The 24,643-nt window shown below is 46.2% G+C and overlaps 1 protein-coding gene across 1 annotated transcript in view; it reads right to left on the reverse strand.

Annotated features, from left to right (window-relative positions):
* The window catches only part of LOC144723223 (uncharacterized), an 84,687-nt gene that overhangs the window by 22,966 nt on the left and 37,078 nt on the right, over positions 1–24,643 (reverse strand). The window contains exons 22-36 of the mRNA XM_078601783.1: positions 21,942–22,177; positions 21,210–21,433; positions 15,504–15,645; positions 11,595–11,807; positions 10,720–10,755; positions 8,749–8,981; positions 8,231–8,347; positions 6,344–6,364; positions 5,339–5,527; positions 4,838–5,035; positions 4,109–4,258; positions 3,517–3,693; positions 2,510–3,190; positions 1,701–1,850; positions 227–526 (exon numbers count right to left, since the gene is read on the reverse strand). Coding sequence (XP_078457909.1) covers positions 227–526; positions 1,701–1,850; positions 2,510–3,190; positions 3,517–3,693; positions 4,109–4,258; positions 4,838–5,035; positions 5,339–5,527; positions 6,344–6,364; positions 8,231–8,347; positions 8,749–8,981; positions 10,720–10,755; positions 11,595–11,807; positions 15,504–15,645; positions 21,210–21,433; positions 21,942–22,177 — 3,067 coding nt within the window. The remainder of the gene's footprint in view (positions 1–226; positions 527–1,700; positions 1,851–2,509; positions 3,191–3,516; positions 3,694–4,108; positions 4,259–4,837; positions 5,036–5,338; positions 5,528–6,343; positions 6,365–8,230; positions 8,348–8,748; positions 8,982–10,719; positions 10,756–11,594; positions 11,808–15,503; positions 15,646–21,209; positions 21,434–21,941; positions 22,178–24,643) is intronic.

A 24,643-nucleotide genomic window follows, 5' to 3' on the forward strand; every position in this document is an offset into this window, starting at 1 on the left:
ATTGCCAGTTGGCTTATTCAGGAACAACACTTCAAACTCCACACAGACAGGTCATCATCCATCTTACTTTCTCCTTCTACTGGCACCTAACTGCCCCTATCTCTGCATGAACCCCAATCGCACCTGCGGAGTGTCCTATTTTAGGGCATGCCCCATCGCATGACATTTAATAATCTGTGAAAAAGGCCACTGATCGATTTGTATGTTTACCACCGGCCAATCTTACCTTGCTGGCCATGCCCAGGCCAAGGGATGAGCTCTCTGATGCCAGGGATGAAGACCTGTCTGAGCACTCTCCCTCCTCAGTCACGCTCTCCCCTGCCTCAGTTTGGGTTCCGGCTGGACGTGTAGAGGCCGGCCGTGAGGAGACGGTGAGCGACGTCACCTCCTCTATCCGCCGCTTCAGCTCTTGCTGTAATCGCTCACACTCCCTGCTCAGCTGCTGCACGGAGTCTTCCTTCTCGGTGATGGTAGCACGCAGCTCCTCTGTCTGCTGTAGCAGCTCTGACATCGCAGCTCCCTCATCCTGCAGTAAACACCCTTTGCGTTAGATTCGAAACAATGGGCTGTGTGTACGTGTCTGAGTATTGAACCAGAAATGCAGGGATGCTAGATTAAACCTCCTGCTCTCAACAATTACAAAGTGTCTCCCTGCTCATACAAGAAAGGGGTAATCATCTCCATTGGTGGCTCTCACCTATTAGTGGGAATTACATATTTCCATTATGGAGGCTAGTTACTCCATAGGATAATTGTTGACTTCCCACAAAGTGGTACTCATTTTCATGATCCCAGAGGGATGATGGAAAGTCTAAGCCTCAATACTAGAGCTTAGGTCAATTATATGCAAGGCCAAGGGGTTATAATGGCTAGAGAACACCTCATCATCATTTCCTTCCTCTAGCAAATTCCACAGATTTCACAGTTGATGCCTGAACCTGAACTCCATACCCTGCTTTTACAACATCCCACCAGGTGGCTTTAAGTCTTTGGGTTACCATCAAAGTTTTGTTCATGAAGCCATCCAGATATATAAACAGACATAACTTCAACCGAGAAGATGGATACAAATTGAGCAATCATTGGAAGGATGTTATTAACCAGGTAAAACCCTAACTGCTTTATAGTTTGCCTTCATATCCGCATCTCCAGTTTCTTCAGCCTCCTACCCCCCAGCCCCGCTCACTTCCCAGCCCCGGCATTTTGTCTTGCTTGTGTTGGATCTTGCACTTCCCAGCCCCGGCATTGTGCTGTACTCGGTGTTGAGTAGGCACTCCTCCCCCATTCCCCCTACCCCACACCCCCACCCTCCCCCCCTCTCTTACTTATATATAGCCTCTTGTTACCAGCAGCCTCCTCTTGCCCACTTCAGAAATTGTTTATTGCTGTGGTTGTTCCACCTGATGACGGGCACTTGTGTTGCGCCCGAAACGTCGTGATTAATTTTATTTTATATTTTATACCTACGTGACTTTACCGAAAGAACCAAAGAGTATGGATCCCTGCAGTCACGAAAACTTCAAATCTAGAATCTTCCCCTTGGTTGTCAAATTCTAGGTGCCAATGTAATGCTCGGTAACCTTCCCTCCTCCACCCTACGCACATGCCCCACGCATTGCAAGCTTCACTTCCCAAGTAAATCTGCGACACTCTCACGACTGCCCAAGCACATTGGTCCCCTCGACACGTGGAAGGTGCACCTGCAGTCGCTCTGCCAGCCCGGCTGCCTCCGCCGCACGTGCGTCTGCGAGGCGAGTGCTGGACTCCATCTGGGCGGACAGTGCGGTCAGGGCCAACGCCTGCTCCTCCATGCTCATGCTCACAACTCCCAGCTCTGATCTCACCTTCGCCTGGTTGGAAGTTACAAAAGACAATGTGGAAACAGCTCAGTTTGGGTTTACGAGGCCTGTGAACACGATGATATCTCAAGATGCTGTAAAAAAAGGGATGAGTGAAACATTAAAGCTTGGGAAGAAGGTGCTTGTGATCAGAGAAAAGGGGAGAGATTTATTTTGACTGAGGAGAAAAGTTTACAGTGGTGGTTATTGAAGTGGGGAGGGAGTAATAGTTAGCGGCTATTTGGGTGAACTAGAACAGGAAGGAGAGACTCGGGGAGGGAATTCCAGACATCGTGAACAGCATAGAATAAGGAGTGATACTCCATCAAGTGATGGACAACTGGCAGTGTTAGTAGACATGAAATATATGCTCGTCCCACTTCACACCAACTGTAAGTGACTTAGTGACTAACACCAGCTCTAACTACAACTCCAACGGGCTAGAGATGTAAACGGGCTAGATGCTTTATACTTGGCACTTTTTGGCAACAAAAAGTCGAAATATAAAACAAAATACTTTTGACAATTTACTTAATCTTCATGGTGAAATCGGGGGGTCAGGAGTATGTAGAGGCAAAAATAAATACATCAGCCAAACTAAAAATTACTAATAACCAAGGTGCTGCACGACACAGTGGGCACCACATGGCAGCTCCAGTGTGTTCGCTTACCAGCTCTTCCTCCAGCTGCCGCTTCTCCTCGGCTGCGGTGGCAGAGATCTTTTGCTGCCTGTGTGTGTGAGCCTCCGCCTGGCGCTCAACCAGCTGCCGTTGTTCCTCCAGCTGCTCAAGCAGTTGCTGTACCTGCGCCTGAAGGGCCTCCGCGGCATCGTGCTGAGCGGTCGCTTTCTCCTCTTCTGCAACCGCTTGGAATGCCACTGTTCTCTGCAGCTCTCCCAGCTGCTCCGTTAGCGCTGACTTATCATTGTCCCGTTCTGCCAATTGCAACTTCAGCAACCTGTGCTCTTCTACGACAACCTCGTAGGTTTCTTTAAGCGCCTCCAACTTCTTCCGTGCTTCCTCTAGCACCTGCTTCTTTTCCTGCTCGTTTGCATTGTCTGCGAGTTGCTCCTCTGGGGTGCACGGCCCCCCACTGGGCTGTGCTTGGCTCTGGCCTGGCTGGTCCCCTGCCAGAGCCTCCAGGCTGTGCTGCTCCATCTCGGAGAGCAGGGATTCGGCGTGAGGCTGTGGGGCGCGGAGAGTTGCCTCGGCGTGGGGCAGCTCGCGCTGCATGCGCGCGATCACCTCGTGGGTGCGCTCTAACTCCTCCTCGTGCTGCCGCCGCAGTCTGTCCACGTCGCTCCGCAGACACCGTACCTCGGCACGCAGCTCCTCATTCTCATCCTGCAAGGCCTGTGAGGCCAGGGGCAGAGGAGGCAGTGTGCAGAGGTCAGCAAGTGTGTTTTTTTTTTATCTGTGCCACTCAGTTTTCTAGGTCTTTGGAAAAATGTTCAATAATCGACGCTTTCAAAAAAAACAAAAGTCAAACCATCTCCATAATTCAAAATAGGGACACGTTGCACATCTCAACTGCTAACCTTTATAATTGCCATCTCTTCCATGTGCCTTAGGACCACCAATGGAGATAAGTACTGCCCAATGTTCTTTAGAGCAGGGAGCCACTGTCAATTGACTTGGTCTGGTCTCGTGTTGATACGAAGGGCATGAGAGGTCATCACCTGGCTGGGTGGGGCAGCTTGGAGGGCGCGCGTCAGCTGCTGGACCTGCAAGGTCAGTTGGTCGATCTCTGCGTTCTTCTCCTGCAGCAGAGCGTCCGGCAGTGACAAAAGCACCTGCTCCTTTTTTCCCGCTCTCCTGTCACCTCCTGCATCCTCAGCCTCCGACAACTCTACCTTCTTCACCACAAGAAAGAAAACCAAATATATTTTTAGAGGCAGCTCTGGAGGTGGTGTATAAACATTGATGAGTAAGACAACATTTCCACCATCATGCTCAAAACCTTAAGTATATTATCTGTTGTAAATCATACCTTTCGTGTAGCATGAGATTACATCACACAGCGCATGACGTGACACCATCATCTGGTTTTCAAAAGGCTAAGTCCCTAACAGCAACACTACTTTATAGTAAAATGTTGCTCATATTGGCTTATCTTCACGAGAGTTATTGTGACCCCATGTTACAGATATTCTGATCAACAGACGGACATACATAATGTATAATTTTTTTCAATATCAACATTAATAAGTAATGGCCAATTATTGCTCAATGAGCACGTTGATAAATCCTCGTGGTGAGTGTGGGGAGCACCTTCATGTGGGTATTGCCTTGCTGCAGCTGCGTCACGTGGCCTGCCTGCTTCCTCTGGATCTCCAGCTGCATCTGTAGCTGTCCAGTCTCCTCAGACTTGTTGAGAAGCTCCTCACGGAACTGCTCCAGCTGTTCTTCCAGATGAGTCATCTGAGATGAGGAATTAACCATCGCAGATTCATTCACAGTAATAGACCACAGATAAAACAATAAGCTCAGGCTGTTTTTGAAAAAGGAAGTTCCGATAAGATTTTCAATTCACTTTTCTCATTAGATACGTGTCATTCATTTGAACAAATTCTGAAATCAACAAGACGCATACCGATGAATTCATTATTTTAACTTATCCTACTTGTGTGGTTGGAGAGGGAGGGGAGAGGCAGGGGAGAAAGAGGGGGTGGGGCACAGAGAAAGAGGTGGTGGGGAAACAGCGCATGTGCAGCGGGGATGGAGAGGAAGGGAGTGGGGAGATCTAGAGGGAGACAGTGGGGGTATGGAAAAAAAGGGGTGGAGGGACTGAGAGGAAGGGGGAAGGAGAGGGACGGGTATGAAGAGGGAGGGGGATGGAGAGGGAGGGACTCACAAGATGTATGGAAGAAGGCTAAACACAGCCCCAATGCACACATCTAGTTCGATCACGCTGCTCAGAGAACTCAACACAGTGCAGCACACTGGTGGTGGAGCAATCACAGGAGCACTGCTGAATGTGTGGACGCGCAGCTCGGGCACCTCCTTGCTCTTGCGCTCGTTCGCCTCCTTTTCCTCCTGCAGCTGGTGGCGCAGCGTGGCAGCGTCGGTGGGGCTCATGGAGACTGCACCCGGAGGCGCCGGGGTGGTGGAGCGGTGCCGGTGTTCGTCCACCTCGGCCTGCAGCGCGGAGATGCGCGTCAGCTGCGCGTACTGCTGCTGCTGCAGCGCCTCGTTGTCCTGGGCACACGCAGCACAATGGTCACGTGACGGCGCGAGCTCAAAACTCGGGGATCGATCAACATCATGGACGATTATCGCACGTGTGTGCGTAGGCGCACACAGCAGAATCCATCTGATTTTTCGATATGAAATATCACTTTGTACGAAGTGGTTATCCTACCGAATGAATCGCTCCCACTGGCTCAGAGGACTTAAATAGAGATGAGCACCAAGTTGCTATAAATATAGTCCATCCATCTTCTGCCATGAACGTGGTAAGCAGCGGGAGACGATGACACCCGTCGGGGGAGCGACACGCACCTGTGCGAGATCGTCGCGCGCCTGCTGCAGGCTGAGCAGCTGCTGCTGGAGCTGTGCGGTGGCTCGCTGGGCCTGCCTCTCCGCCTCCTCGGCTCGGTCGCTTAGCGCCGAGCGCTGCTCCGAGTGCTCACGCAGCAGCTCGGCCTCGCGAGCACAGCGCACTCGCACTGCCTCCTCCAGGCCCTCCACCTGCACCACGCGGCAGCAGCGCAGGCGGGCACATGCAGCACGCATGGCAGCACACACAGAGCAATGCGCACAAGGAAACACAGGGCAATGTACACCTCCACGCGCACAGAGGGTGGATAGGCAAGGCGCTGTTTTTGGGAACGCACGCAGGTTTCCAACAACACAGAGGAATTACGAGGCATGGGGACGAACACTGTGATACAAACACATGATAAGCCACAGAGATAGAAAGGAAAAATCTTTTAAAATACAAAAGTATATAAACAGGGCAACAAAGAATTCTGAAATATACATAAACATAATGCACATATGCTTATACCGGGACAATATTTTACAATACTCGTTTTTGTTTTTACTCAGGACTATGCAAGTCTGTACAGTAACAGCATTAACTTAATTACAAAGCTCAAGAACGATCTACAATTCGCAGTCAGTCATCAAAACCCTTTGCAGGGGAGATGTGGCAGCTGTGAGACCGGGGAGGCATTGCGAAGGCAGCTCAAGGGCACAAGACCAGCGCTCATGCAGCACAGGACTCATGATGAGGCATCAGAAAACAAGACCAAGACTGACTCAGCCCGTAGCAGTGAAGGAGATGGCCCATCAAATGGCCCAGGCACAGGAGCAGTGACTCGTAGTGGTCGATGAAACACAATCAAAGGGCCCGAGACAAAGAGCACAGCTGCTTATGGAGGAAAGCCACAATTATAGAGAAATCACAGTGGTCTGGGCAGCGCTGATTAAACAGGGCAGTCAAAAAGTCTGAAGGAGAGGTTAATTGTAGAATATAGTAGCAATTGATAAAATCCACCATACCTGGTCCTGTAAACCCTGAATCTATATTCCAAAGGAAAGCATAACAAAACACATTCAACACAATTAGTTTGTGAGTTAGACTTACTTTAAGTTTTACAATGGTATAGTCATTAAAATTAAACAACCACTGTTTTGTAAAATTCTACAAGGGGAGCTTAATTGCAGACAGACATTAACGACCATTTCACAAAATCTAATCGCCATATGAATATAGTAGCACACTCCTTTGAGAAATGTCACATTACCACTTTGCAATAATTTTTCACACTATTCAGCGTAATACGCACACGTATAAATAATTGTAAAAAATCAGTACATGCTACCTCAGCAGAATTTGGGAAGTAAATGGAAAGGCATCCATTTTGTTGCTAAAATGAAATACAATTTCAGTTTCTTCACCCACAAGCCTTCTGGAACAATGTTATTTTGGTGTAAAAGAGGCAAACCCCAGGTTGCTTTCGAACATGAAACAAATCACTATAAATATATACAGCAAAGCATAATATAAACTCATACGTACTCAGACGAAGTCAACCATCGTTCAAGGAAAATATAAACACAAATAATAATGTGCAATGTAGAAGGTTAGGAGTACACCACAGGGCAGAGGTGGGACAAAGTCATTGTTATGCAAGTCCAAGTCGAGTCGCAAGTCATCAAATTCATGACTCGAGTCTGACTCGAGTCCAAGTCACATGACTCGAGTCCACACCTCTGCCACAGGGTATAAATAAAGAGCTATCGGAGTTTATTTTTTCAGGGAAGATGCATCAAGGGCAGCCGAGATGGAAGAGTTAGCTTAAGAGAAGGGTTTCTGGTGGTATCCAGAGAGGACACAGGGGAGAATGAGGCTGCTGGGGGACTTGAGTGAGAGTGGCGTTCTATAGGAGCCGGCTTGCGATAACCAGCACGTGGCGCTTGTGACCACGTGCCTCTAGGCCACCGGGCCAGGTTCCCATGGCTCACCCCCTGAAAGGTGACCATGCTACCAAATTGAATTACAACCTCACATATCAGAAGCTACCACAAAATGCTCCTTCATTGAATACTATACCTGATACTTCCAAATATATCCAGGCTAAGCCTCTCAAGTGATCTACTCCCCACATTTTCACAAAGCCACCATCCTCTGATTAGCACAGTTGGCTACGTAGGGTGTGAAAGAAGTTCAACATATTTACAAACATCCTGGCTGTCATGCCTTTTCTCAGTCTGCTATCATAAACTTCAATCACCATTCCCAACATAAGCGTTCGCAGTGCCAGTTCGTCCAACACTCACTCCTTGTGTTCGTGTATCTTTTCAATCCACAGGATTTCTCTTTAGCACTCTCATCACCACCTGCTTGTCTCAAACACCAAATCCTTCAGTAATCACCACCTTGCTCATCTCCTTCCATAAGTTATTATGGTTAAGTAAGGTCATTTCACGTTTAGTGAAACACATTTGGGGTTAATCATATTGGTTTATGAAGAGCTGTAGAAGAATGTCAGTGCTGAGCAGAGCCGCTGATGAGCATGTCATTGACCACGTGATGGAACAGCACGTGGAGCCAGTATTATTATGATTAAGCTTATTTACTCATAAAAGCCTCACTGAGTCCCAAGACTCTGTTTCAGGAAAGTTCTGCCAAGTTTTCGAAGTAGGGGACAATGTTACAATGTGTTTTGCCAATTGAGTCATTTGCAGATAATTTTTCAGTATTGGGATGCTTGGCCAATACCGGTGACATTTTATTGTTGTATTTTATCTCTGAGAGGAAAAATAAATCCATGCAGAACAGGAGGAAAACATAGAATCTCCATACAGAAAGGCACCCGATTCGGGAATCGAACCCAGGTCATTCTTGGTGTGAGGTCGAAGTGCCGTCACGAAGCTGGAACTCACCTCGCGGCTGGCCCTCTCTGCAGGCGTTGCCTTGTTCTGTTGCTTGAGCTGCCCCTCCAGGCGCTTGATCTCCTGCTGGAACTCCTCCCGTTCATGCTCGCGGTCTGCCGCTTGTTCCTAAACAATATCCAAACACAAATGTATTATGCTATATGCGCAATTCAATGCAAATCAAACTTGTTCTAATTTATACCACTGGCACAGTCATGCATTGGTACAGATTTGTACCAATGCAAATCTGGAATATATATACATATGAAAAAAATATTTCTCAGGTAACTGTAGGACAACAGACAGGTCAGGAGTTGCCCTAAAAAATTGCCCAATGGCCAACACACTTCCTAAATCACTGTCTACTAAACATTGCTTAAACGAGCCAACTTTGAACAGGTATAAACGGCTCCGAGTCTAATTTGCAGAGTTTTGGCTGTTAAGCCATTGCCAGGCGTGACACGATGTGACAGGCGAGAACATCTTTCCATGAAGAGTGGAGTCGCGACAATGAGTTGGGCGCTGACCTCCATGAACTGCCGGTGGTGCTTCAGCTGTTTCTCCAACGCCAGCACTTGCTGCTGGAGGTCGCTGGCCTCAGCATGCCGCTCCTTCTCCAGCTCCGCATTGCGCACCAGGGCCTCGTCCAGCGCCACCTCCAGCGCACGCAGACGGCCGTGCAGCTCCTGGGCCCCCCGCTCGGCCTGCTGCTCCACCCGACGCTTCTCCTGAGCCATCTTCTCCGTTTCGTGCAGGAGCCCTGTGGGCACACCAACCCGTGTCAAACAGAAACATGTGGCGCGAGCGTATTCAAACAAAACCGACTTTACAACACTGATAGGTACATTATGAACAAAAGTAGCAAATTAGTTTTTTTTATGTATGCTCAATTATCTAATAGGATTGAGATTTTTAAATAAAACGGCTTTCCCTGATTATTACTCCTGTGGATATAGTTTTATTGTAATCCTCGCTTGTTTTCTTATCCAATTTAGCACAAAACTATTGGGATCTGAGCCGCTTTTCACACTGTAAGAATGTGCAAGTAAAGCGGCCGCTTTTCTTTCACTTTTGCATAGCAGGCAATTGTCAGTGATTACACAGCTTCTAGAGAATCGTACGAGCCACTGCATTAAAAATGCACTTGTTAACAATACGTTCAGAAATAAAACTTTGCACAGTAACTAACATGCAATAGGTCTCCTTAACAATGCAGACAAACTTAGTTTTCCTGCAGACTTATGAGCCTAGAAAATGTCAAGAGCATGCTACTGACATTCCTGGGGGTTGTAAACATTTTGAAGATGGGTGGGATACACCCCATCTCACTCCATCTTAACAGTTCAATTTATCCCAGAGACTCCTGTGCATTATTAGAGACTCTCAGTGCTCAACCGCAGTTTACTTACCACCAAGTAAGTCCGATTTGATCAACCACAGAGCAATGTGCAGAGTTATCCACCAATTGTGAGTTACATTCTCTGCCACCCGCTGAGATAATAAAAAGAGTAATCATTTCCATACATATATTCTACGCAACACATCTACACCCTGACAAATTACAACAAACTCTGTTCCTGTTCTGTGCCAAAGTGACGGAAAGTTACAATGGTTATGAGTATGAATGAGACAAATAGAGAAACAAAACCAAAAGTTAGTAAACAAACTGAGCCTCCAACTTCACAGGCTGCAGCTTCGCGCTCCGTCCGTGCCGTTTATTGTGGAGGGACGCTGGAGGCGGTGAGCGACAGGGGCCCTCAGCACATGCGTGTTAGCACAGCTTAAGCATCGGCAGGCCGAGAGGACAGCTCAAGCACCAACGGGCGGTTAGTGGCAGGCAGTTTCCATAGCGTTGGTGCCCAGTCCTGTGGCAGATGTATTTTTTGCTGAGCACACACTTGGCAGTGAGACTGCATAACGCATGCCTCACTTAGGGACCGCACCACCACCACACCAGACTGCTCACACATGGTTGAAGAGTGGACGACTCTTGCTAACAACTCTTTCGTCGTGACTGGATTAACGATTCAACGAGAAAATAGTGTGTGATTACCTATGCACCAATCATAAAGGCCTGTGGTATTCAAGGAAGAAAAAAAGCCAAGGGACGGCATTCATTACGCACAGGACCCTCATGGTTGACTACAGATAAAATCACACATTAATATGGCGGTGGCAAGACCATTCATAAGACAACCACTGTTTACTTTCCCTCAATGTGGTACTCATTTGACCAAACCCAATAAAATGATGGCTACATTGGCAGGATAGGTTTCGGGACTGCCTCATTAACGACTACCAGGTCAGAATCTTCATTAATCAGTCAACTGAGCCACCGTAAGGGAACTTAATGGTGACTAAGGGAAGGATTGCGTTCATCAGAATCTGGCTGACTAGGTCAATGTGAGCAGTCTCGATCTGAGCAATCATTTCACGTGAAGCAACTGGCAGGGCACGCACGGGCCAGGGACACCTCTGCGTGCGGCAGCCAAACCAACCTGGAGGAGCAGAACCATCACCGGGACCCACGCTCACTAGAGGGAGGAGGACAGAGTGCGCGGGGCACGGAGAGGAAACAGGGGTAAACGAGACAACTCCAAGGCTGAATCCAGTGGGAAAGGAAATAAAGGAAATGCTGAGGAATGAGGCAGGAAGTGTGAAGGTGACCGTTCGCTGTGTTGCTGCCTGCAAAGAGTGCAATGCAGAAGTGCAGGATGTCGTAGTGTTTTATAAAAGTGTAAGGAGGTGCAGTACCTTGAGTGGCAAAATGGCAACTATGACATTTTAAGAGCCCTGTAAATCCTGAATTTGTCTCCATATATAATGTCTGCTAGTCATATATCGCTCAGTATGGCCTTAAAGTGCACGTACTCTCGCACGAATACCACAGCTACATCACTGCCACCTAGCAGAGAACGGCCGCAGTTGCTTTTGTTTTGAATGTATGTTGAACTTGTTTTGCACCATATGTAGCCAACCGTGCTAACTGGGAGGTGCGGGGGAAAGACAACAAACTTAACAAAATAGGTGTTAAAAAAAATTTAGTTTTCAATGTAGATTTAAAAGTGTACAGCTCCAGTGGCTTCCTAATATCGGAAATAAGAGCATTACAAGATCGTTCCAGGTTCAGTCGAAGTGTGTCCCTGCACAAATGAATATGGGACTGAGCTCATCTCCATTTTCGAGATGAGTGGGGTGGAGGAGGTAAATATTTCCAGAGCAGACGACTTTCCCAAAAAGTGGTACACATATTCCTGACCTATAAAGATAATGAGCCAAGTCAACCTTCACATGCAATTTGAGCTTGTGTCCTTACTACATAGCCGAGCACTCTGTGATTTGATGTGATCCTGTGCCCGTGATGAGCCCTCACCCATTTGTGCGCCGGTGGCGGAGGCGGCCATTGCGTGCCTCTGCCGTTCCAGCAGGCGGCGCTCCTCGTCCAGCTGCTGCTGCTCCGTCTCGAGCTCGGTGAGACGGCCACGCGCCGCCTCCAGGGAGCCCGCCAGAGCACGCTCGCTCGCCTCGCGCTCCTGCAGCGCCGCCTGCAGCGAGAGCTTCTCCGCGACATAGCCCTCCAGCAGACCTGCAAAAAAGACAAAGATCCCGTATAGCCTTAACAGACTGTTGGGGTAAGTGCTGCTCGCGAGCACCTATGAGGGCCTGTACAGCACACGAGGGGGTGGGTGGTCAGCACTACACCCAACCCCCTTTGTCTCCTCAGTGGCTATGTACTCAGTTGAGGCTGAATCGACCTAGGGGAGGCCCAGGACCGGTTCAGATCTAATCATTTCTGGTTGGCCATGAGCGGGAATTGAACTCGGGTTGCCGGGTTCGTATCGCAGTGCGCTAACCGTTCCACTACCGCTCCCCATAGCAGACCTGCAAACACACTGGCACACACATGGGCAATTGCAATCCTGTATCTGCCACAGTGCTCTGCTTACCATGGAGGCACATAGCACAAACAGGCAATTACAATCGATAATATACAGGTTTGCATGGTTGTGTTGTATTGCTCTCCGATAATATTTAGGTTGTAATGCACGTTGTTTGGCATGATGTCCGATGTTACGCTCCGTGTGCTGGGAGCTTCTTAAGGAACTCAATGGAGCAGCTCAAGTTCATCCAAGGTTATGTAGAGTTACCTGGTGCTACTGGTGTACAATGTAGACTAGCTGATGTAATTTTACTAGCTTCCTCACTTGTGGATAAAAGCTCATCACTTGTGCATATGAGATGAATAAACTAAACTGAAACACTCACAATTATTAGGGGCTGGTTGGTGTAAATAGCCAATAATCTAAGATGCAAAAGGCAACTTGCCAAGAATAGTATGAGTAGGTGAGAAAAGTCTCAAGCTGACCTGCATGGCTGCCTTGATTTGTACAAGCAATGGTGAATGGGCTGAACTCGCTGCACTTGAGAACCCGTTAAATCTCTGTGATGAGAAATAGAAGCGATGAATCGCTGGCAACTAGCTAGGACCTGCCTGGAAATGACAAATAAACCTCAAGGAGTTGTCATCCTAGTTAAATATTAATAATAATGAGGCTGAGGGTCAAACCCCCACTGGGATTGGAACTCACAACCTTATCGTAGTACTTTATAAGATTTCACCATCTCCGTGCCACCCAGCTGAATTTTAAATACCTGCATTGTAATGGTGAGTTGCAGACACTTGAACATAAAAGAGTTATAAAACACGCATTGGGTGTCTTGAAATACACAACACTTATTTTGCAGAATTGAATATTAACACATTATTTGAACTACCACCAGGAGCATTTTTGCAACAAGTTTGCGCTCATTGTTGCATAAATGAGACCTCCCTGCAACACAGCAACCCGAGAATGCAGCTATTCTCCCAGCACTAGAGGGACAGGATGTTGTGCTTTAGATTCAGTTTCTTTACAAGTCCTGCTCAGGAAGTTAAATAGCCACCGAGGATATTGCTTGCGAGCTGGATACGGCCGACGTGTCCTAGCATGCCCAACTACCTTTCCACTTCTCATCCATGACTGCCAGTGTTTAATTTGTGCAAACAATCTGAACGTTGATCAAAGCATTTATAAGCACAGTTTTCGTATGCCGCATTCTTAAAATTCTTATACTTAACGTGCATGGAGGCTGCTATACTGTTGTTTTTAAGGAACACCGTGTGTTTCTTGCGTGCTTGTGCACCTTGCAAACACCAGGCCACTACTGATGTATATACAGTACAGTATTTGCTATTTCTTTACAATTGACCATTCTTAACAAGATACTTTTGTTGCCCCAAAAAACAAATAATTCAGTTCAATGTTACATTTATACAGAACTCATTTTGTAATATATATCTCTAGTCAGCCACAACACCGTTCATAATAAAACAGTAGCATGTTTACCATTTAAACCTGGCCACAACCAAGTGAAGATTTTTTTTTAATCAACCTATTTGTTAAGTTCACTCAACCTATCTCAGCTCTCATTTTGTCAACGTAATTGCCATGTGTAAATCTGCTGTCAAGGCACATGGAGGAGTGCTGTATGGTGCTGCGTGAGACCGATGTATTGAATGAAGGAACGCTATTTCCTGGGGTCATTCTCTCACTCAATGATAGTCATTGCTGCATCTAAGAGTTTGGTAACAAAGTTATCGTTGACGTTTTTTTGACTTGAATACCCAGACAATAATTATTTTGTGGAAACAACAGACCCTCTGCATATTCAAAGCAGACACCAGAGGAGGATCAGCAGCTTGGGAAATGAGCACTGAAGGCTTCTACTGTAAGGGATAACGTTTCCCTAATTGGTTTTATAGAACTAATTTCTCTTTCCAAATGCTCGCTGTGGCTCAGTGTGCTGAACCTTGTGCATTCTCATCACAGTCCACTGATATGTTGAGTGGACCTGTCATTGACCGCCTGTAACTGACCAGTCTCAGAAAAGTGGCTGCAACAATCCAGGCAACTGTACTACTGCGTAAACAAATTAAGGCCCCCTTTACATGCTGGCTTTCCAGCTTTTTTTTTATCAACAAATGAGATCGGGTGTATTGGGGGTGATTCGGTAAAGGCATATTTTAGCATGGCCAGGCAAAATTAAGAAAAACAATACTGTATCTCTATGATGTTTTGGTGACGGGCAGAAATCAAGCTGCCACATTTGAGTAGCTGTTTTAATCATCGATGGCTTGATAATTTGAGGTAAAATGGACAGCAGCTAACATCAGGTATCTTACTGCAGCTGCCATGAAAACCACAGAACTGGTGTACGGCCTTGTTGTCATGCCCACAAGCACCAGGTCAATAAGGCACAAAAGACTGACAGTCGATACCATATTATCTAGTGAATAAACCGTTGAAAAACTGACACTGTCTTATGAATAAATGAGAAGACACTCACAATGCAAGATTAACAAGATAAGCATCTAATAAAGGAGGAGCTACATGTAACAGCTAATCGAAACTACAAGCAAATTCAGAGGAAAGCGTTCCACCGCTCATTATAGTTATCAAGCAATTTAAAATAAGTGACACACAGTACATTGGGTAGAAGAGGAAGATAACACGGTGATATATACACAAAGGCAGCCGACATCTGCGGACTGAAAAAACATTCATGAGGCTTTGAATGGCGAGCTTCACATTCCCCATAAAATAAAACTGTACAGTACATCTCAAGTGGAGATCTTAACTTTGTGGAGTGTTAATTAGCATATGTTTAAGACAATAGCAATGACTCAGTGGCCAACTGCCAAGCAAAAAGTATTGGATTAAAAACATTTTGACAGATGAAGAATCTGACATGCTTCTAGTGCCTTCGGGATAGAGTGATGTCAAGCCTAGGCAGTGTCAAGATCGGTGGAGGAGGCTCATGAAGCAAGCTACTGGGGAGTTGGAGGCAGCATCCCTCCATCATCAAGAGGGTGGAGGAGTAATACTCACAACAATGAGCAGAGCTCCCGACGGCCAAATGCAGTACGTTGGCACAATGGGGAGCACAGGTGGTGCATCTGACAGTCATCTCCGTCAGTTAAGTCCTAACACCTAGGCCTAACCTGTAATTTACTGCCATTGATCCTCAAGTGCATATAGCCAGGTACAAGTGCTGTGGTGACGTCACAGCCACTTGGTGACGAATGGCGGTTATTGTTGTGAGTGTCTGTGCGTGTGGTGCACCTTGACGCTAAGGTGCACCTCGCTTGGCACAAGCGCCATGGTGACGTCAGTGGCAAACAGCGGTTGTTGTTGTGTGTGTGGGATTGTGTGCTGGAGGACCGGGGCACCGCTGCCCTTACCCTCTGCCTTGTGCAGCTCCAGTGCCAGCTGCTCACGGGCCTCGGCCTCATGAGCCAGTCGCTCGGCGAGCCCTGCCGCATCATGCGTGCGCCGGCTGCACTCCGACACCAGCTCCGTCTCCGCTGCTCGTGCCTGCTCCAGCTGCACCCACAATGGCCCGGGGTTAGTATGGCTACAGGACAAAGCTCAGGGCAGTGAGCAAACCCACATCAGCAGCACCATGTTATCCGATTGTGTCTACAGACAGTAGAATTGTGGCTGAGTGTTCAACTGACTATCGTAATTTTCCAACTTCACATCCCAGTTTGGGATTGATGAATGCCACCACCTCTTCTGAATGCAATACAATGAGTATCACTTTGTGGAAATCAACAGACAGGCACCCACCATTGAAATGTGGAATTTCCCTCAACAGCTAACAAAAAAGAGTGCCACCCCATGTTCAACTGAGAAAGGAGACACTTTGACATTTGCCATGACATTATTTGAGAAATGGTCACCCTACAGACACACTGATCCGCAACGCAGACATATAAAATTTATTGTACCTAACCACACTAATTTAAGCATAAAGACATTGATAATTGATGTGATACTCACATAAAAAATAGCCAAACTACAATGGCCCTTCGTTTTGACATTGCTTGGACATGACAATTGCCTGTAGTGCAACAACATGAAAGAGGGGCTGGTGGAACACAGACATATACATCTGTGGGTGACACCAACCTGCAGGGCAATGAGTTGCCTGTATAAGGCAGTACAGTCAAAATGTTTATAATCTAGTTGTGCATTGATTTAGACATTCTATTCTCACAAGCATGGGGAGAGCAAATGAGTATTACAAAAAAGAAAACGCTAAATTCTTGAGCAAAACTCTTCTGCTTTGCGGAAGTTAAAGACACCATTTGAATGTAATGAATCACAAAAAGGCCAAAGGTTAGCATGATGAAACAGCAATCCCGATGAATAAATGAAAATAGGGATAAGAAATTAGAGGCTTAAGTATGTGGTTCACTTCCATTTTTGTTACGAACAATAAATTCCTCTTTTATCAGTTTCTGAACCCCCCCCCCCCCCACCAAGGTTAACAAATGTAACCAAAAATAAATATGGATGGCATTGATGACCCAATTAGCGTACTCTAAAATTAAATAAATCAACACAAACTACCCACAAACATTGCAAACATCTATGGTCCACGCTCACATTCACACATTACAGTATGGAGCAATCTCTCCCAAAACGTGCAATGACTCAATCAACCGCAGCTTAATATCATGGAAAGAAGACGAGGCTTTTACTTGGGTTAGATCCTCCGTCTTAAACCATCGGGGGTGACCACCAGGGGCTTCTACTGGCATTTGAAAGAGGTCATCTTTTGGGCAAATACATTTTACTTGCATTCAGACCACTCATAAGTATCAATGCCATGACATCTGTAAGCGTGACACCACCTCCTGCCCCCAGTCAAAGCCACAATATGGTCTACGGAAAGCGCTTCACCATCCCACTCTCCCCACAACCCCATCGGAAATGTTTTGGTTGCATAATGAGGCATCCAGTTGGAAATATTTGAGAACCCCTGATTTAACTAAACACAAACTATTCCACATGTTGAGCCTCCCTCTTTGCTTCTAGTCGTCTCAGAACTAATGCTAATTCGAATTACACAGGCACCCTATCTAGTTTGTTTATTTTCTGTGTGCTCATCTGTATCATCATTGTCACCAACACCAATTTGCTCTTAGGTAGGACATTCATATTCACCTTTTAATATTTACACTAACAACAACGAATCTGTTCTGGAATCACAGACACAAATATGGATCTAAATATACCTGTATTCGCCTTCCACAGATTCCAATGATCCCATACAATGGGGTGCGCTCAACTTCTCTATGGTTCTCTAATTGCTCTGCACTTTTGAGTTTCCCAGTGTTTTTATTGTATCACACTACCAAACACAATTTCAATTCACATAAGCTGAGTCTTCCACATCCAGTGAACCTCAGCCTCCTACCTCTGCCTCACGGTGATGGGAATTGACTCATCAAAATGTACAGGAGTAATTTTTGAAGTGTTATTAGATTGGTTAAACACATAGGCTTTCGCGATCAATATCATCTATAATACAGTTTTTTTTAGGTTAGATGGTTAAACCCGCCACCACCCGTTATTAGATTGTAAATATTTAGTTTATAGCTATTCATGATTCGTTAATAGTGTTAGTTAAATATGAGTGCTTACTTTTAATAACATGTACAACATGCCATTCATTATTTACAGTATGCCAGAGATCCTATCACCAGTTAATCCAGCTTCAAGAGGTTTGTTTAGCTTTGCAATAGGCAGATTCAACTACAATTTGAATATTGTGAACTCAAATCATGACTGTCATTCAGCTCGTTCAATTGTATTCTTTTAAAATTGGTTGATAATATTTTTACCATTTTTGGTAAAGTTAACCGTGGTTGCCCTGGTCTTCAACACAAAATCTGAAAATCTCACAACAGACTCAGGGCCACCAGTATAGCTGAGAACTGATCGACATTTGTCAGAGTAGCAACACTAACTTTTGACTATTCCACCACTGCTGCATATACAATACAAACTATCAATGCCTGTAAATATCTACTGTCAAAGGACTAGGGTTGGCACATTGTGCATTAACGAAGATAACTTTCCCAAAGTTTTTTTTTTTTTTAAACAAACGAACAGTGGGCGAGAAGACGCTCACCCTGAACGGGGGGCACGGCAGGAGGAGTTTGGAGATCACACGCACTCCATATCCCATGCTTGGTTTGTAGTGGGAAGAGAAGCGCGTGTACAGGCAGATTCTGGCGCCCGCTTCTGTCGTCGACCCTCCCAGCCGATGATGCCCATTCAAGTTGAAGCATAGAGGGGGCAGTGGTACGCGTGTGACAACCTCGCACACCTCCAGCTCACTGCCCTCAGGCCAAAACCCTGGAGCAAGAACTTCTCCTGCACAGCCCTCAGTGTCACCATCAGCCACAGCCTTGTCCCATGCCACATTGTCACCAACTGTCTGGTGGCTGCATTTTGTCGTTTTTCTCAGAGTCTTGTGAAGAGTTCTCAATTTTCTACTCATGACTAAATTGTCAACGTTGAGATTGTCCATGTTGTTCAGAATAGCCACAGTTTCCATGGTGTTCTTGCTCTTCACGCTGGGGTCTTTTTTCAGAGACTCATTGCTTGTTACCTCCATTGAGAGTCATACAATGTTACGTTGTTATCTTCATTGATGAAACTTCTATTTTAGATTAACAAAAACCTTTGAGGAACGCCTAATTTAAATGTCAGCAAAAAAACCGTTCAAAAAGCTGAATGAAATTCTTCACGATGAATGTGCTAAATGATCAGTGACATGCATACCCAGATCATAATTCCTTGGTGAGCCTACACTATACATTGGTTTCATTGTGGCTCCGTTAGTCGTGTTTGCAGCTCATTACGTCACACTGTAATGACACCCATTTTCAGGCAATGTCTCACACTGGCTGTTTGGCAAGGCCAAGGCGACAGTGTCCAAGTCGCAGCACTGAATCATCCCCAGACGAGTATGTGCGAGTATATATATGAAATGGCATCTCCCCACACCGCACCAGCACTGCTCATGCGCTGACGCTCTTGACAAAGTGACACACCCTCGTCTCCCGGTACGACACAAGTGTAAACATTACTGCAAACACCTCCCCCACTGCCCATTGACTCGTGTACAATTACAGCTCCCCTGCCACGAGGAGACGTGCGCACACAACACCACGTCACACGGAGACCCGTGCCTCCCTAAAACTCATAAACACGCACATTGATATAGGCATGCATACACACACAGGCGCTCAATCTAACATGGTAACTGAGCGACACATCTTGCAATGGGGCTAGGGAAGAGACCAAACTTGAATGCTTAACTATCTATGCAGACATAATAGATATCCAGGAGTGGATTGACTATGACTGCTGATGTTGATAATAACGATATTATTTAAGATTGCTAAACATACCCATCTTGGCTAGTATCTCTGTTTTCACTCGCCCATGCAAAGGGGCTCAATAAAAAAAAACATTCAATCATCACATGCTCTCCATAAGTAACTGATTAAAATGTTTCACTGAAGATATTTGGGCGGCGACATTTGCCCAAAGGTAGCGTGTTTGCCGATTGCAGCAAAGGTTAAATACTTCGAATCTGGAAGACCGCCATGATTATTACAGTTGGTATATTAACCATACAAATCTGCACCGTCTTCTTCATAGTTAACTTTAAATATTCTCTGATGTCATTTGAAATAAGTGGGCCAATTTAAATGATGGGATTTTTGTTCCTGTTCCTATTCTGCAGCCAATCCCATTTTTCATCACAATTTAAGAACGTGCAACGCAGTACAGCATTGTCTATATACTAATTTAGACAAAAGCTTGGATTTATGAATTATTAGTTTGTTGTATGCCATTATGAAATGTGGTAGATTCAGCTCACATATTCATAACAATTCACAATAGAAATGTAATTCATCCAGGAAAGCCTATCACTCTTTTTCAAAATGATCCTGCATGAGGACGTTTGGCCAATTTCTTGTTAGCTTCTCGTACAGGGGGACACTGCTATATTCGATTGCAGCACACTGCTAATGAATATTTATTATCACATTAACAGGCTCTTCAGCCAGAATACAAACCACAGTAGTCTTGGTCTCAAAGAAAGGTTTTCTTTTTAAACTAGAACATTTCCACACTTAAAATATTATAATATACATGTTCTGTTTTAATAAAGTTCATTGAGCAGATCGTATCTCAGGAAACCAAAAGGAGAGTGGTAGTGTGTCATGCAAATAATTAATGATACTTCCGTTCCACAGAAATGGATTACGAACCAAATTGTTGTGCTGCCATCTCCTGTCCACCTCGCAGTACAGCAGACTGAAGAGATGCAGCACAGGAATATCCACTAGCCAACCTCCATAGCTCTAGTTTATACTGGTAGGAACCTCCTGGTTACACCAGCCCACAGGGGATTATTGTGTCCGTCCGTCGTGCATCCAAAAATGGGAGGGGTGGGGCTGGGTGGAGAGGGGAGGATGGGGAGGGACTGGGTGGGGAGGGGAGTGTGGGGAGGGGCTGGGTGGGGAGGGTGGGGCTGGGTGGGGGATGGGGCTGGGTGGGGAGGGGCTGGTCACCCCGTGGTGCCCTTATAAAACTCAACGTTTAACCTACTCACACCGGCTTGTGCCCACCCTCACAGTCGGCCATATTTGCGGAATACACCACGTTGACCCTGGCCATTGACCGAGCAACCCAACGTTCCTACCAGCTCCCTCCGCAGGAATGTGTTGAATATGCACCACTACCACGGTTTATCCAAAAAACATCATTGACCTCACTACCACTGGGTCTCAACATAAGATTTGTTAATTCCAGACCAGTGAAGTTTTATGTGGGGGTGCCACACCTGGGGATGATATAGCAATCATTGGCCCGTGAATCTAGTGCTCCCTGCACCACATTTTTCACACATCCCCTCCCCAGGACTAGGTCCACAACACCCAGCGAACGCAGAGCCCAGGGTAAACTAAGAGAGCTGCGCATGTGAACGCGGCTCCACCACTCCCGATTCCACCAGTGCAGAGCCATGGGAGAGCACAGACAGCACACGCCTCGGGGTGGGACTTGCGTGCAGTCACCTGTCGTGAGAGCTCGGCAAGCAGGTCGAGCAGCCGGCTTGTGGCGGCCTGCAGACGTGCACTCGAGCTCAGTACCAGCTCCTCCCCGGCGGCCTCAAGCTCAGGGCCGGAGAAGATGCTCTCGGAGAGGCGCTGAGACAGTTCGAGACCCTCATCAGTCGCTGCCGAGCGCGCGCTGCTCGTCTCATCCATCTGGCCCTCGTGCCACTCTCCTTCGTCTGCGCCTGCCAAGGTTTGAGAGGGGGTAGACATAGCACACGCACAACGCAGCCCTATAGTATGGCCAGCAGTGTGTGCTCTCTGTCATAATGAAGGCCCAACTAATTGCACGAAGGCATGTGAGAAATATTCTTACTGAAGATATAAGTCGATAGCTGAATTGCATAATCGGTAGAGCCCTTGCCATTGAGCCACTTTTTACATTGTGTAACATTCTCTTTTCCACAAGAAGTTGTTGACAGGGCAGTTACACGAGTTCAAATTCCTGTCTGGGGTCAGGTCAGACCATCACCCTCCATCCAAAGGGTTGAGACAATGAGTGTACGCATGTTGTATGTATGCAGAACTTCTTTCGCCCCGTACGTAGCCAAACGTGATAATACAATCGGAGGTGCAGGAAATACCTTATCCACTGTAGGATTAACACTCTGCATTTTGATTCAAGCTGCTACACAGACACATAAGACAGCGATTCCCTGTGTGCAGACTGCAGTGGCTGTGTGAAGGAGATACCGTCGACTGGTATCCTGTAGCCGCTCAGAGTTCGGGGGGATGTGGACGACGCGACCCCTTCATCCACGTCAAGCACAGACCCCGCCGGCACTTGTGCGGACGTCCCAGCATGCTCCGGCGGGGGGGCCATGAGAGCAGAGACGCGGCGAGCGATGGACTCTTCGGAGGAGAGTACGCGTCGCACCACCTCGGAGAGCACATGCAGCAAGCGCTCATTGGCCCTGACAGTGTTTGCGCTGTGAAGCACAACAACAACAAAAACAGAAGTTGGCCACGCCGGATACACGGGCAGCTGGACAGAATACAGACAGATAGGATGCTTTGTTTATTGGAGTAGAAGCCCCACTGAGAGACATATGGCCTTCCAAAGTAGATGTGAAGGAATGACGTTTTTTTTTATCAGAACAAAAGTAAGAGAAGATCTGAATATTAAAACAATTTCTATATGTACATTTTCATCTGAAATGTGATTAAACATTGTTCAGGGCCGGCTTGGCCCTGATCTCAGAGAGAATTAGATTGCTCCGAATTGAACTGGATCATGTGGCTAAGACACTCTTGAAATCACACTTAACATTGACAGAAAAAATGTCTACATCAAATTGGGAACATGTAGATAACATGACTGCCTCGTCAGCTGAGACAATGTCAGCAAAATGTAAAGATAACCTGATTTAGAAGTTCAACCTCCTTTCCAAGAAGAAGCCAGATCAACACATTAAAAAGTTAGACGTTGACAAGGTTGTTATTAATCTGAGTAATAGTCCAATTTCCGACGGCCTAAAATCGGTTTTGGCTAAAGGGTTGAACTTTGCAGTCACCCCTAAACACATCCCAGTGGATAATATCATTGCCTAAGTCGAAGGGTTTGGGACACATCGCTGCAGACGTAGCAAAATCGGAAATCGCTGCAATCCTTAAAAACGCCAAGACACCAATCAGCAACATCAGTAAGGATGAACGTTTTGAGCTCAATTAAAAAAGAGGGATGACATTGTCATCCTCTCAGCCGACAAGGGCAATTCCACGGTCATCATGGATGAAACCACAGACAATAACAACATTCAGGACCTACTTAATGATGGTAGCTACACAAAATTTTAAAGAGATTCCACCAACAGCCACGTTACAAAAACCAACAACATCACTACTGATTCGGCTTCATTAATTGAACAAACCAAACGGTTTTCCTTAAAATCCTCTGCTGCTAGACCTGCCAGATTGAATGGCTTACCAAACATCCATAAAGAAGGTACACGCCCCTTAGTCCCATCGTCTCCACCATTGACTCACCCACCTACAAACTGGCCCGGTTTCTGTCTGAGACCTTGCAACCATTCACTAGTAAGACCACCTCATCTGTACTTAACTTAGCTCACTTGGTATCATTAATTAAGGACATATCACGGTCTCCAGGTAATTTGCTCGTTAGTTTCGATGTAGTTTCTTTGTTCAAAGTTCATGTGCCCGACACCATTGCAATCATTGAAGATTTAGTCCAACAAGGATTGAATGCTGATGTACCGGCCCTGGTTAGACACTGCCTCACCAATACATACTTCACCTGGAATGGAACATTTTACAGACAAGTTGAAGGCACCCCAATGGGTTCTCCCTTATCTCCGGTTGTAGCCAATGTTTTCATGGAAAAATTTGAGATGGATGCCATCCAGGCATCCACTCTACGTCCGTCCTTGTGGAAGAGGTACACAGATGACACATTCGTCATCTGGCCACATGGCCGACCAGCTCTAAACCAATTCCTCAACCACATTAATTCCATACACCCAGCCATCAAATTCATCATGGAGGTGGAAAAGGATGGCAAGCTACCATTTTTTGATGTTCTAATCGAAAAGAGACCAGATAGCTCAATGGGACACAACGGATGCCTACCTAAAACCTGACTCCCACCACCATCCATCCCAGAAGAATTCCCTCATCAAAACTCTGACCATCATCACCTTGCCAGTGAACTGAAACACGTGCACCAAGCTCTCAAGATGAATGGATATATTCAGACCACACAATCCGTGAAGCTATCACCCCAACCGTTGGGAAAGAACCATCTGAGGACCCAATCAAAACCATCACCTTGCTATACATAGCAGGGGTTACCAAAAAGATTTCCAAAATCTTGAGCAAACACAAGATCCAGGCTCGATTTAACACAGTACATAAAATGTGTGATCTGATCCCATCTGTGAAGGATAGGATCCCTGATATGCAATACCCTGGCATCTACAAACTAAGCTGTGTGTGCAGCAGTAGTTACATTGGGAAAACTAAGCGACATGTCTCGGACCATGTTTGTGAGCATAAGGCAGATTTGAAACGCATAAGGACCAACACGTGGCTGATCATTGTTTTAATGCGGTTGGCTCACACTAAATTTATTTTTCTAAGACGAAGGTACTTTGTAAGCCCACTGGCTATCAACAAAGATTCGTTCATGAAGCCATTCACATATACAGACAGACACAATTTCAACCGAGAGGATGGGTACAAACTCAGCATTCATTGGAAGTACGTCATCAACCAGTTTAATTCATAACTGGTTGTAATGTTTCCATCCTGCCACCTTCCGATGTTAGTTTTTATTTTCCCCGTGGCTTCGGCTCTCCGATTATACATTAACAGGTAACATTTTTTCACACCAACATAGCCACCTCCGCGCGCTGACCTCGACGTGGCAGCAGCTC

The sequence above is a fragment of the Lampetra planeri genome, chromosome 1 (assembly GCF_965212315.1).
Source record: "Lampetra planeri chromosome 1, kcLamPlan1.2.h2, whole genome shotgun sequence".
Classification (NCBI taxonomy): Eukaryota; Metazoa; Chordata; class Hyperoartia; order Petromyzontiformes; family Petromyzontidae; genus Lampetra; species Lampetra planeri.